This window comes from Siphateles boraxobius, unplaced genomic scaffold (genome assembly GCF_051911475.1).
Source record: "Siphateles boraxobius isolate OS27281-9 unplaced genomic scaffold, OSU_SipBor_1 13, whole genome shotgun sequence".
NCBI classification, from domain to species: Eukaryota; Metazoa; Chordata; class Actinopteri; order Cypriniformes; family Leuciscidae; genus Siphateles; species Siphateles boraxobius.
Genome location: NW_027508733.1, coordinates 20243976 through 20256980, shown reverse-complemented (window position 1 = coordinate 20256980; position 13005 = coordinate 20243976). Strand labels below are relative to the sequence as shown.

General features: G+C 36.8%; 1 protein-coding gene across 1 annotated transcript; it reads left to right on the top strand.

The window, feature by feature from the left end:
- Positions 1-1858: 1858 nt before the first annotated feature.
- Positions 1859-8535, top strand: tmem161a (transmembrane protein 161A). Its single transcript, XM_077226423.1, has 12 exons — positions 1859-1965; positions 3394-3497; positions 3580-3663; positions 3742-3839; positions 3935-4091; positions 4225-4376; positions 4467-4527; positions 4610-4753; positions 4854-4967; positions 5179-5353; positions 5498-5594; positions 7471-8535. Exons 1-12 carry the CDS (start codon positions 1963-1965, stop codon positions 7764-7766), a joined length of 1485 nt encoding a protein of 494 aa, XP_077082538.1. The 5' UTR covers positions 1859-1962; the 3' UTR covers positions 7767-8535.
- The last annotated feature ends 4470 nt before the right edge of the window (positions 8536-13005 follow it).

The following is a 13005-nucleotide window of genomic DNA, read 5'->3' as shown; positions in this document are numbered from 1 at the left end:
ATTCATTTCCAGGATATGAATTCTTGGTATCAACAATTCAATTTTTGATATCAACAATTCAATTTTTGATATCAACAATTACATTTTTGATATCAACAATTACATTTTTGATATCAACAATTTAATTATTGATATCAACAATTTAATTTTGATATCAACAATTAGATTCTTGATATCAACAATTGTATTTTCACTAGTGAAATGTCACCATAGGCTGCCATTCAAAATTAATTGTTGATATCAACAATTGATTTCTTACTAGTAGAAATATAATTTTTCATATCAATAATTACATTGTTACTAGTAAGAATGTGAATTCCTGATATCAATAATTCAATTGTCACTAGTTGAAATGTCTATTCTTGATATCAACAATTTAATTGCTACTAGTAAAAACTTTCATTTTTGATATCTGAAAATTTATTTCTGATATCAATATTATTTCAGATATCTAAAATGGCTTTCTTACTAGTAACAATCACATTCATGATATCAGAAATTAACATAGTCACTAGTGAAAATGGAATTATTGATATCAAAAATGAACATTGTTACTAGCAATTCAATTGTTGATATCAAGAATAGACATTTCAACTAGTGACAATTGAATTCTTGATATCAAAAATAAAGGTTTTTACTAGTAAGAATTGTATTTCTGATATGTGAAATTGGAATTGCAACTAGTAAGAAATCAATTATTGATATCAACAATTGATTTTGAATGGCAGCCTATGGTGACATTTCACTAGTGGAAATACAATTACAGATATCAAGAATTATAGTTTTTACTAGTTGAAATACAATTCTTGATATCTAGAATGAGCATTTTAATTAGTAAAAATGTGATTGTTGATATCAAGAATTATCATTGTTACTAGTGGAAATGTAATTTCTGATATCAAAAATTGCCATTGTTACTAGTATAAATCTAATTCCTGATATCAATAACTATAATTTTAACTAGTTAAAATTGAATTGTTGATATCAAGAATTCATATCCTGGAAATGAATAAAAGTTAAAACGGCTTGCCATATGGCCTTCTACGTATATTGTAGAGACCAATTGTTTTATTATAGGCTTACAATGCTTTTGGGAACCCCAGCCATGCATGAAGATCTTGTAATGTAACATCAAGAATTGTATCTAATCTACAAAGAACCATACAACCATAGGAACTCAAGAACCTTAAACAGAACACATGATTCTTGACAATAAAGGGGATCAATTTAGCTTTATTTATTAATTTAGCAGGAGTAGGCCTAAGTTAGGGGGGGGGCAACGACTATTGAAGGATCAAAAATAGCTGAGGGCAAGATTTATTTGCAGGCTTATCAGCAGTTACACATCAACCATAACAGCTGTAGCAGGTCTTGTATACAAACCTTGAATAATGCTGCTAAAAATCCATTGACTATTTATGAATTTTCCCACAGTAAGATTTGGGTTGACGTCGAGAACATTTGACTGCAGAAAACTCACGTTTATACAAAATACCAACATCAAAAGAAAGTATTCAAGCCACCATAGTTAATTCCAAATTAATGTAGAGGTGTCATCAGTGATTCAAATCCAGATTTGAAAGGTAGGCTATATGAAATAAATACATAGCCCTTTAAAACGGTCAGAAAAGCTAATGTATTTGCCGTTTGAACGTTTGTGTTGCCACAACACCTCTCCATTTGTCTTTGCACATCTTGGCCCTCCCACAGTTTTATTTCTGTCCTTAAAGAAAAGCTAACGACATTTACAGTTCCATCACGAGGACCAATCAAATTGTAGATGCGTTGCCAGTTCGACCAATTAGAATTGCAGCTCTCATGCGGCGTCGACATGGCCCAATCAGAGCGAGCGATTGTAGCATACGTCATCAAAATACTCCTTCAGCTGTTCGAACACTCAAGTGTCACCACGAGAGCTGCTACATGGGACATAAACTCATTCATTAAACTCACCAAACGAAGATGGTTAGTATATATTTTTTGTCAACCGTTAAATCGACTTGTAAAATTGCTCTTTTACACGACCGATCCGGTTGATTGTTGTTTGTATCTGCTGTACGGTAACCTAATGAAATCATGTTAGCACAATGATAGCTTGTAGACTGGTTAGGGGTATTTTGGCTCCACTGTACTACTTGTCTTACTTGTGTTAGTGACTGTGGCATTGCAATTGCACTGTGTCTGTGTTTCAGATCTCAATAGTCTTTAGTGTTATATAGGATGGTTAGCTGTAGCATGTTAGCTAACTGCCCATGCCTCCCCATGTCATGGGGGTTTTGCCAGCACCTGCTCACTTTGACAGCATGGCTCCTGTGCTCATCTCGAGTGACTGGCACAGGCCCATTGTCAAATAGATTTGGTAGTGAAGTCCTGTAAAAACACCAGAACCACAGTTACAGGAATTTTCTCTGCTCAAAACAACTAAGCTCCAGTGACATTCTGTTTATTAGCACAGAAAGCCATTTCGACCAGTATATTAGTTTGTAAAGCAAACAAAAATCGCGTTTACTGTATTTATTTTACTATGGAACTCTATGGGACCAGCCATGTCTCCGTGACAAACGTTAAAATACAATATTTTAAGTAAAGCCACGATACTTAAACATTATACATGTTAAAGCGACACTAGTGTGATAAAACCACTTACTAACCTTGTCATTGCAAACTTAATTCAATTTTCAACTCCTTAAATGTGCAATAAAGCCGTCAAACACGGTAGCTGTACCGCGACTCGCGCAAGAATACCAGAAATCTGTTTACATGGAATCAAATCCAACGAATGTTCATCCGCCTATCAGTAGTCCCACCTCTACAAGCATGATTTATACAATTGTGCTGCTTAAATAACACACATTTTTGTATGGAATGACTAATATAAATGCTTTAACAAAAAATGAGCTAACATTGCTATTTTTAAACTCTCCGCAACGCTTTGCCCCATGAACATCCATACAGACATTGACAAATTAATATTCAGTAATATTCAACTGCACTGACACTATTGGATAAGAACTAAACTTAAACTGAATTGAGCTGGAAGATAACACCAGCTGATTTAGCTGGTCTACATCAACACTAGTCTGTTATTGAACTGAATTGAATCAACATTGAAATTCCTTCAGTTGAATAATGACACTATTGTCTTTTTTTAGAGCTGCTTTACAGCAGAATTTAACAATGTTTGCATCATTGATCATTATTTTCCTGTTTATCACTGTGAAGCTGCTTTGAAACAATCTGTATTTTTTAAAGCGCTATGCAAATCAAAGTGACTTGTAAAATCATTCATGTAAATTGTAAATGCAATTTTAGTTTGTTTTTATAAAATCTAAAGGTATGAGTCGACATTATTTTCTGTACCAGTGTACTTTCTCTATATGTCTGTCTCTACAGGCTCTGATGGGGGTTCAGTTGGTGGTGAGCTTGCTGGCGGTCAGCATAATGCAAAGAATGGCCCCACATCTCTCCTTCGCACGCTGGCTCTTATGTAACGGCAGGTAAGTAATACACATCTTTTCCGTGTAGACTTATATATAACACCTGGCTCTTTCTAATACCCCAGCCTGTTGGTTTTCTCAGCCTTTTCAGGTTCAAACATCCATCTGAAGGCGTGTTGTGCGCCCTCGCAGGGAAGCAGATTCCTAAGAACAGCAGGCGAGACAGGTGTGAGCTTGATTCAGTGCAACTGTTGCCACTGTTACTTTTCTGTTAGGGAATTCAATAACTTCTTGCTGTTTCCAGGAGACAAAACGGACATGGAGAATCCAAGCCGCTCACAGTTCCAAAAGACATCGACCTTCACTTGGAGAATGCGCCTGTAAATGTCTTGGATGCACTTGGTAGGTCTTTATCTAGGTTCCTGAACAGTTTAATCTTATTTTTGCTGGGAAAATAAAATTCCTCAGATGATCTCAATCTTTTCTCTTCCTCACAGTTTTGCGGTTCTTTGTGGAGTACCAGTGGCTGATCGACTTTGCCGTCTATGCGACAGGGATCTACCTCTTCACCGAAGGCTACTGTAGTTTAGTGGATGCCAGCAAGGAAGTCAATATCGCTTCCATCTGGTGTGTGCTGACTGTTTTCTTCTGCCTGTATCCTCCATCACTGCAGTCCTTTGGATTAACAAACCTGAAGCTACCTGAGAAATTCAGATGCGACATACCTCATGCTAAGAAAAAATCTAACTTGTTGTAACGTCTTGTTGTCCTTGACTGAAGTTCTCAGGAGGACGCTGCATCTTCTTATGAGCCACTACTTCCGCTCTGAGGAGGGCGGCGAGCGCTCTGTGTGTCTTGCTTTCGGCTTCTTATCTCTGCTTATTGCCATGCTGGTTCTTGTTGTGAGAGAAGACTACCTGGAGTTTGGCCTTGAGCCCGGTATGTGGTTATCTGATCTGTATTTCTAGAAGTGAAAGGACATTTTTACCACTTGTCGCAGTGAAATCTTTCCTTATTAATTTTTTGCAGGATTCACCAGTCTTTTTGACAATTTTGAGATCTTTGCCAAACAGCATGGCTATGAGTGGTCGTAAGTTATACATTAATGGTTAGACATCATTAGTCATGTTCTGTATTCTTTAATCATTAAAATACTGACAATATTTTAACAGAGTTCCCTTCACCAAACTGTCAGTAAAGTTGGGTCTGGCTGTCCTTTGTGCCTTCATTGGAGCTCTCCTTGCATTCCCTGGACTGCGATTGGCCCAAACTCACCTAGACGCCGTTCAGATGAACGCAGACCGTCCAATCATTCAGTAAGACACTCGGAATGGCATTGTATAAGAATAGAACATGAACAAAATTGACAGTTGCATTTTGATTTGATATGCCACAGCAACTGGTTTTCCCTTTTAGGATCCTTTTGCACATGGGTTTTCTATCGCCTCTGGTCATTCTGGTAATGTGGATTAAACCCATTGCTCGAGACTTCCTAGAGAACGCCCCCATGGGAAAGACCTCAGTTACCTTGTAAGTTGAGCAAATTTTATTTATGTAATAATTTATTTTCAATCATTTATTTTGTATTTGAACGCTTTTTAGTTGATTAAAAAATTCTTTATTTTATTAATTCTTTCCCCATTTATTATGCATTTTATATATTATTTATTTCATATTTCAATATTTGTATTTATTTTAAATGATTTTTTTGACATTTGTAATTCCTTTCTTCTTTTTTCAGACTTTCTAGTTCTGCCTTTAACTCGGTACGTCTATGGACTATCGTGGTGCTGTGTGTTCTGAAACTGCTGCTCACACGTTACCACCTGCAGGCCTACCTTAACCTCTCTCAGAAGTGGGTGGAGCAAATGAAGAAAGAGGCTGGGCGTATCGCTGCCATTGACATCCAGAGGAAGGTGGGGTTGAAGTGCGAAGCAGCAGTGTTTTATGTATACGAAACATTAGAAATCACAGAGTGGAAAGTATTAATGTTTCCTATAAGTTCACTGTAATGAGGTAATAAATACGATGATGTAATGTTTTCAAACCCGTTTATGTAGGTGACACGAGTTTTCTGCTACCTGACTGTGGTCACCCTCCAGTACCTTATACCTATTCTGCTTGTGCTTTTCTCAACTTTGGCACTCAAATCTTTAGGTGGGTCACTACACTGTCACTTGCAGATAAAGTTACACAAAACTGCATGCATTTTGTGGAAGAACATTGTTTTGGTTGTGCTTGTGGTTGCTCCATGTCAACCTTTCTCGGCTCGCTGTGACAACTAACCTTTGCCCCTCCCACACCCTACACACATCAGTAGACGGAGCAACTTTTCTCTATTTATGGATATGACGAGATGCGCGTGCTCGAGTGACGTATGTACGCAATTCCCTGCGTAAAACATCCCGCTACATCTAAAATATAAACGCTTACAACTAGGGTTGGGTATTGTTTAGTTTTTTTTCAATACCGGTGCCAAATCGATACTTTTAAAACGCTACCGGTGCCTGAAGCGATACTTTAAAAAAAAAGAGCTTCAAAACAATGGTGAATGACATTAAAAAACTACTTTTTTTAATTGAAAAAAATCAAATAAAAAAAATCTTAAAATTGTATATATTAACATTTTAAAGGGTGTGTATATATAAGTAGTCTAAATACAAAACAACAAATTTACATCAGAAATTCACAATAAAACTAAGCCATCTAACCCAACTACAATAATTTAACACTAAATAACACTACAGTTCTAATAACAACAAATTCTGTATTCTTGGTATGCTACAAACCAGCTTTAAATTTCAGCAATTCTTTTCACATTTTTTGCCTTCTCTGGCCAAATACGACACCTCTCCTGACTTATTGCATGTCCTGCACAAGGTGAGCGTTACTTTGGAACCTTAAATGCCGTGACGCGAAACCCATCGTGGAAGAAGAACGCCGTCATGTTTACAACTGTGACAATGAGAGTTCATCAGGATCAACTGAATGCTGGATTTCAAAAGTATGTGAAGTTCGCGGCTCTATTGTTGCAGTAAACTTGCACAACGTTCTTAAATGATCCATTTATTGGATGTATACGCTGGTCTCACCAAATTGTATCTGTCAACACGTCAATTCATCCACTTCTCCCGAAATACATTGTGAAGTGTGAGAAGAATCAATGCATAGTTCTGATATAATATGACAGCGCTGAGAGCGTCTGTCTCTGGAGCGCCAGCCAACGCGCGAACGCAGATTTGAATTTAGAAGTTGATGATCACGCGATCTGAACGTTCTAATCGTAGGCTACTGGTGTGAACGATCGTACGCGTCAAAGGGTTAACTAGCGATCACATGTGGTGATGAAACCGACAGCTGAGGCATTTAAGTGGCACCGAAATCTGCGTTTTGATTCGGTCCGGTTATATAGGTACCGATTCGGTACCGGGTTTCGGTACCCAACCCTACTCATAACGGGGTGAATCAGGGCAAGAAAAAAAACTAGTTTTGGAAGAAGGACTGGTTGTGTATTTAAATTTAGTTAATTTTGAACAAAAAAGAAAAACTGTAAAATAACAGTATAATAGCGGTAATCATAATAATATTAATGTAAACAATTGTATGTACATTTTTGTAATGTATGACCATTTGTAATTGCCAAATTTAATGTAAATTTTGATCATTTTAGTTTGTAAGCAAATATTTATTATATATATTTATTTGCTTTTTTAAAATATTTATTTTAATTATTATTATAATTACATTTTGTAATATTTACTGTTATATTTATTTTATATTTTTATTTAGTTAAAATTAAAGTATTTTATTATAATTTATTTATATGTAACTGTTTATTTATATGTATTATTATGTATTACTCATTTATAATATATATATATATATATATATATATATATATATATATATATATATATATATATATATATATATAATTTATATATTTTTATTAAAAGTTATGTTATTGATTAGAATTTTTCTATAATTTTCTCAAAGAATATTTAATGTATTCAAAAATTCTAATTACCTTCAGGTGACTTCTCATGGGGCCTCGGAGCAGAGACTCCGGGTGTAACCCCTGCTCCCATACTTCCCACCACCCCTCCACCAGCCCAAAGACTGGAAGACGACGAGGACATGGAGGACATGGAGGAGGACGTCCAGGCCACCGTAGCCCACCTGATCGAGCTGTTCTCTGCTTTACGTGGAGTCCTCACGCCTCTTTTCTTCAGGGGCATCTTCGCCTTTCTCACATGGTGGGTCGCAGCCTGTCAACTCATTAGCAGCCTGTTCGGCATCTATTTCCACCAGTATCTGATGAACAACTGAGAAGTGCCCTAAAAATGAAGCTCTGTGCGCTGAATCCAATCCTTCAAGGTACCGCAGTATCAACACGGACAGTCATGCAAACACATCTGATGCACCAGCAGAGATGAAGGCTGGCCTTCAGAACAAACGCTCATGTTTGAACCCACTTTATTTTGTCGGTACCTTGTGGAAATTGTAGTTAGGTACAATCAAAGAAAAGATGCTAGTTAACTGTATGCATAAGCTGTTTAGATGCTCTTCAACAGTCCACGAAACACCATGTTTGTTTGTAAAAAAAAGTTTTTACCTCAGTTAAATCCCATGCGTCCCCTGTTGTGGTGATCATTTCATTGAGAGGCAAATCTAAGGGCCTTGGCAGCTCAGGGATGTGGTCCGAAATAGCAAATGAAAACCAGCAAAACAGTTTAGCCATGTAGTTAATGGACTTGATTGAAATTTGATTTAATTTCTTGCCTTGGATGAATTTTTTAACAGAATATTATGGTCTATTTTAAATACTGTGTTTGCTAAATGGCTGATGACGTGTCACATACAGCTGTCCTAAACATTTTGCCAGTGTGTTTCGTGAATAATCATCTGCGAGTTTTTAATTTGTTTGCCTGTTATTCTGTTCACTCTGTTAGCTACCAATGATCTTCACTTATATGATCGGAGGAAGTAATCAGGGATTAATATCATTTAAGACTTAAAACAATTTATTTATTCATTTTCTAATGTCAATCAGCTTTCATTTGATTCAAAACAATAAACTGATAATTAAAAAATGAAATATGACTGTTTGTTTTTCCACTATTTTCTATTATTTATTGATAGTAGTAAATATATATATATATTAAATAAACACAAAGGAGTTGACCCAAAACTGTAAATTCTGTCATTATCAGTCATGTCATTCCAAACCTGTAAGATTTTTGTTCATCTTCGGAACACAAATGAAGATCTTTTTAATAAAATCGGTGAGCTTTCTGTCCCTTCATTGACAGCTACACAACTACCACTTTGACACTTCAAAAAGTGATTGTACAACTAATATGAATTTAACAGCTCAGTCCAAATATTCTGAAGAAACTCAATCGCTTTATGAACAGATTTAATTTAGGCTTTTATTCACATATAACTATTCCGCGAACAGAATGGACCATATTTGGACCATAAACCTCATTGGTTTGGTTCTTGCTGAAGCTGAAATGTGCTGCATAACACAAAAATGAACCTCAAGTATGACCAAAAATCCATGTCTCAGGAGTTTTTCAAAATGATACCGGTTTTGCGGTATATGGCGGTATTATTATTTTTTAAAGCATGACTGGATGTTAACCACATTTTCTAGAGGAAATACTGCTGTAGATTGACTTAGAATGCCCTTTTTTTACTGTCATGACTGAATATTGTAGAAAAAAATCCACACTAGTATTAATACAAGTTCACAAGGCTGTTTACAAAGAGGTGCAGCATGAGGCGCTTGGAGCGGCAGAAACAGCGGTTTCCCTGGTAACGGCTTTACACAAAGCAGCGCAGCGCTCATAAACGCTGCTTTATCTGGAAAGCTAAAGAAAGATTAAATAGAAATAACATCTAAACTTTTCTAAAGACCGTCAGTTCACTTCAGATTCTTTCATATGAGCTTCTTTGTCTGAGTTGATGAATGTTAATATGTGAATAAAAACCTAAATTCAATCTGTTCATCATATTAAGCGGTTGTGTCTCCAGAAAATTTGGACTATACCACCTGATTCAAATGGAATAGTTTTACGATCCCTTTATGAACTTTTTGACACCTCAAAATGGTAGTTGCGTAGCTGTCAATGGAGCGAGAGAAAGCTCAGATTTCATCAAAAAGTTCTTCATTTGTGTTCCGAAGATACTGCATTAAAAGCACTAAATTGCTACACAATCCTGATCTCAAAATATTGCCCATAGTTTGGTCTATAACTACTAATTAATTCTGCAATGTTAATAACTAATGTATTAATACTCAAACCAATGGATCTTATTCAAGTGTCATGCAAATGGCAATTGAATTTTTGTATGTATGTAAATGTTTATGAATGAAATGCAATCTTGTTAAGGATATATATATACGTGTGTGTGTGTGTGTGTGTGTGTGTGTGTGTGTGTGTGTGTGTGTGTGTGTGTGTGTGTGTGTGGGTGGATATATATATATAAATCTATATATACACAAATATATTGGTTTTGTGTCTGAAAGATGACATGATTAATGGCTGATAAAATGTGACTTCCACAGTCAGAACAGACAACGCCCCATTCAAAGGGTCAGATGGTCACATGTCTGACTAGTTTATTAGCTGGTATAGAATATGACTGGTTTAAGATGTTTATGACCATATGAACTAATAAAATTCATATTTTTGTGTTCAACTCTATGAACTGATATTTCTTCCATTAAATAATTTTTTTATTATTGTACATCTGTACCATTTGTTCACTTGTACGTGGCCCATAAAATCCATTGTAAATTTAAATTACTTTACATGCGTATTATCAGGGGGATATTTGAAGCATAAATGCACCATTAATCGGCTGGTGAATTTGTGTCTATATCCTCTGTCTCGCCACCAGCCTGGTGCTGTCCCAATAACGTCTCATCTTGAACACAGACGGATATTTTTCCCACGTCGGGCTGGCTGATGACACGTCTGGAGGCCGTGTCTGCCTTAATGAAGTGGAGGGTGACGGGGTTGACATATCTATATAATCACATTAATTATGTGCATCTGTCAGGAGGCCCAGTCTGAGACCCACTGCACCCCTGGCTGTTGCTATAGGGACTGGACCGAGGACCATTCAGACGTGCCCCACAGACTCGCCCCATCAGCCCCCCGAGACCTGCCCAGACGTGACCTCTGTAGCCGTCTTTTCAACTGCGGTAGGGTAGGGTGTGTTGACGAGATGGAGAGATGGGTAATTTCAGCCAATTTTCTTTTTTTAATAGCTCAAGGGGTTCAAGATGGTGTGGATGGGTGTCTGAGAAATGGGATTTGAATATAAGTGTGTGTAGACATAGCGGAAGTGTTCGTATGATCGTTTTAATGATGATAATCAGCATTGTATATAGTAACAGAAGTGATCTGACAGACATAACATCTGCTTTAATATTTGATAACACACTCATTTTGAAGAGCTTCAGCATTGATAAATCAAGATGATGTTCATTTCTTGCTATTCATGTGTCAGGCCTAAACGGTCTTTCAACATTACGCTGAAAAAGCCTTTCAAAACGTACTGTGAGGGTACCATGATGTTTTTTTCGGACTGTTATACACTTCCTGTTTAATAGGTGTTACCTTGACTTTGTTATTTCGTCAATTAAATATTAAAAAATATTTATTTCTTAATTGTTTCCAGTTGGCAAAAAAATGGTTTCAAATACACTTTACGCCATATTTAATTGGAAAATGAGGCTGTAAGGGATAAACATAGTCATGGCCAAAAGTTTTGGCAGTGACATACATTTTGTGTTTGGCAAAGTTTGCTACAGTTGTGGTGTTGATTCAAATTGTTTATTGCGCAGAGTGATCAGATGCATTTTAAAATGGCAAAAAGCTTCTTGGCCAAAAAAAAAAGTACTTTATCCCAAAACCCGAAATGTAACTGTTTTTTGGCCCTGACACAAAATGATCAGCTAACATAATTTCACTAAGCATATCTTCAGTACATGGTACTAGTCAGGTGAAATCACTCTATCATTCTGATTGGATTATAAGAGCAGAATGATTGCTATAAAGTGAGGGAAGAAGTGCTTCCAATCATTGTGTTCTTGTGTTAGCATTGTTTACTTCCAAAGAAAGACTTGCAGCCATCATTGCTTTGCATCAAAATTGCCTCACATGCAAGGAAATTGCTGCAATGAATATTGCACCTGAAAGAATCATCAAAAACTTGAAGAAGAGAGCTTCAACTGCAGTGAAGAAAGCTTCAGGACGTCCCAAAGTGCCAGTACTATCTCCTCCTGAGGAGTCAGCACCAGAATCGCATCACCACCAGTGCAGAGCTGCTCAATTTTGGGAGCAGGTGGATGTGAGTGAATCAGCATGTACAGTGAGGCGAAGAAGGGCAGCAAAGAAGACACTTCTCTCAAAGAAAAACCAAGGACAGACTGAAATTAGCAGGAAGTACAAGGATTGGACAGTAGAAGACTGGTGCAAAGTTATTTTCTCTGATGAAGCAGCCCCCTTCTGGCTTTTTGGTACATTTGGAAAACCAATTGTCTAGAGAGGAAAAGGTGAACGCTACCATGAGTCTTGTGTCATGCCAATAGTGAAGCATCCTGAAACCATGCATGTGTGGGGTTGCTTTTCATCCAAGAGAGTGAGCTCTCTCACAATTATGCCAAAAAATTCTGCAAGAGCAACTTCTCCCAATGATCCTGGAGCAATTTGGAGCTCTGTCACAAGGCAAGAGTGATAATGTAGTGGCCGGAGATCATTACACTGAAATTCTGAATCTGTGGCCAGACAACTCTCTGGGTCTTAATGATAGAGAACCTGTGATCAGTCCTCGAAAGGCGAGTGGACAAGCAGAAGTCCACAAATTGTGATCAACTGACTCCGAACGCTAATAAGGCAAGAATGGACCACCATCAGTCAGGGTTTGGCCCAGAAGCTGATATCCAGTATGCCAGAGCGAATTGCAGAGGTTATAAAGCAGGGTCAACACTATAAATATTGACTTTGCATATATTGAATGTTTTTGCCAATAAAGCCTTTAAAACTTATGAATACGTATCGTTTTCCAACATAGGCCTACAATAAAAACGTGTACATTAATCTAAAAATAGGCTACTGAAGCAGGAAACTGCCAATCCTGTACCAAAATTAACGATGGTTTTACTACAAATAAACAAATTAACTTGGTTATTGTAGTTAAACCATGCAACCACAAATTAACTGATTTTGCTACACTAACCATAGTTGAACCACAGTATTTTAAATAAACCGTTGTTATACAAATGGTAATCAATCCGCAAAAAAAAAAAAAAAAAAAAAAAAAAACATGGTTAACTTAGGCTACTAGTACTTCTAGCATGGTTAATTTTGGCCACGACACAGTCCTATCAATAATTGTACCTTGACTTCGTTAACTCAGTTAAACATTAGAACACATCTTTCCAATTTGTTTTCAGTTGTCAAAAATGTGGTTTCAGACGGTAATACACTTTACGTCATAGGCCTACTTAATTTAAACGACTAACGAGCCAGTGAAGGATAAACGTAGCCTC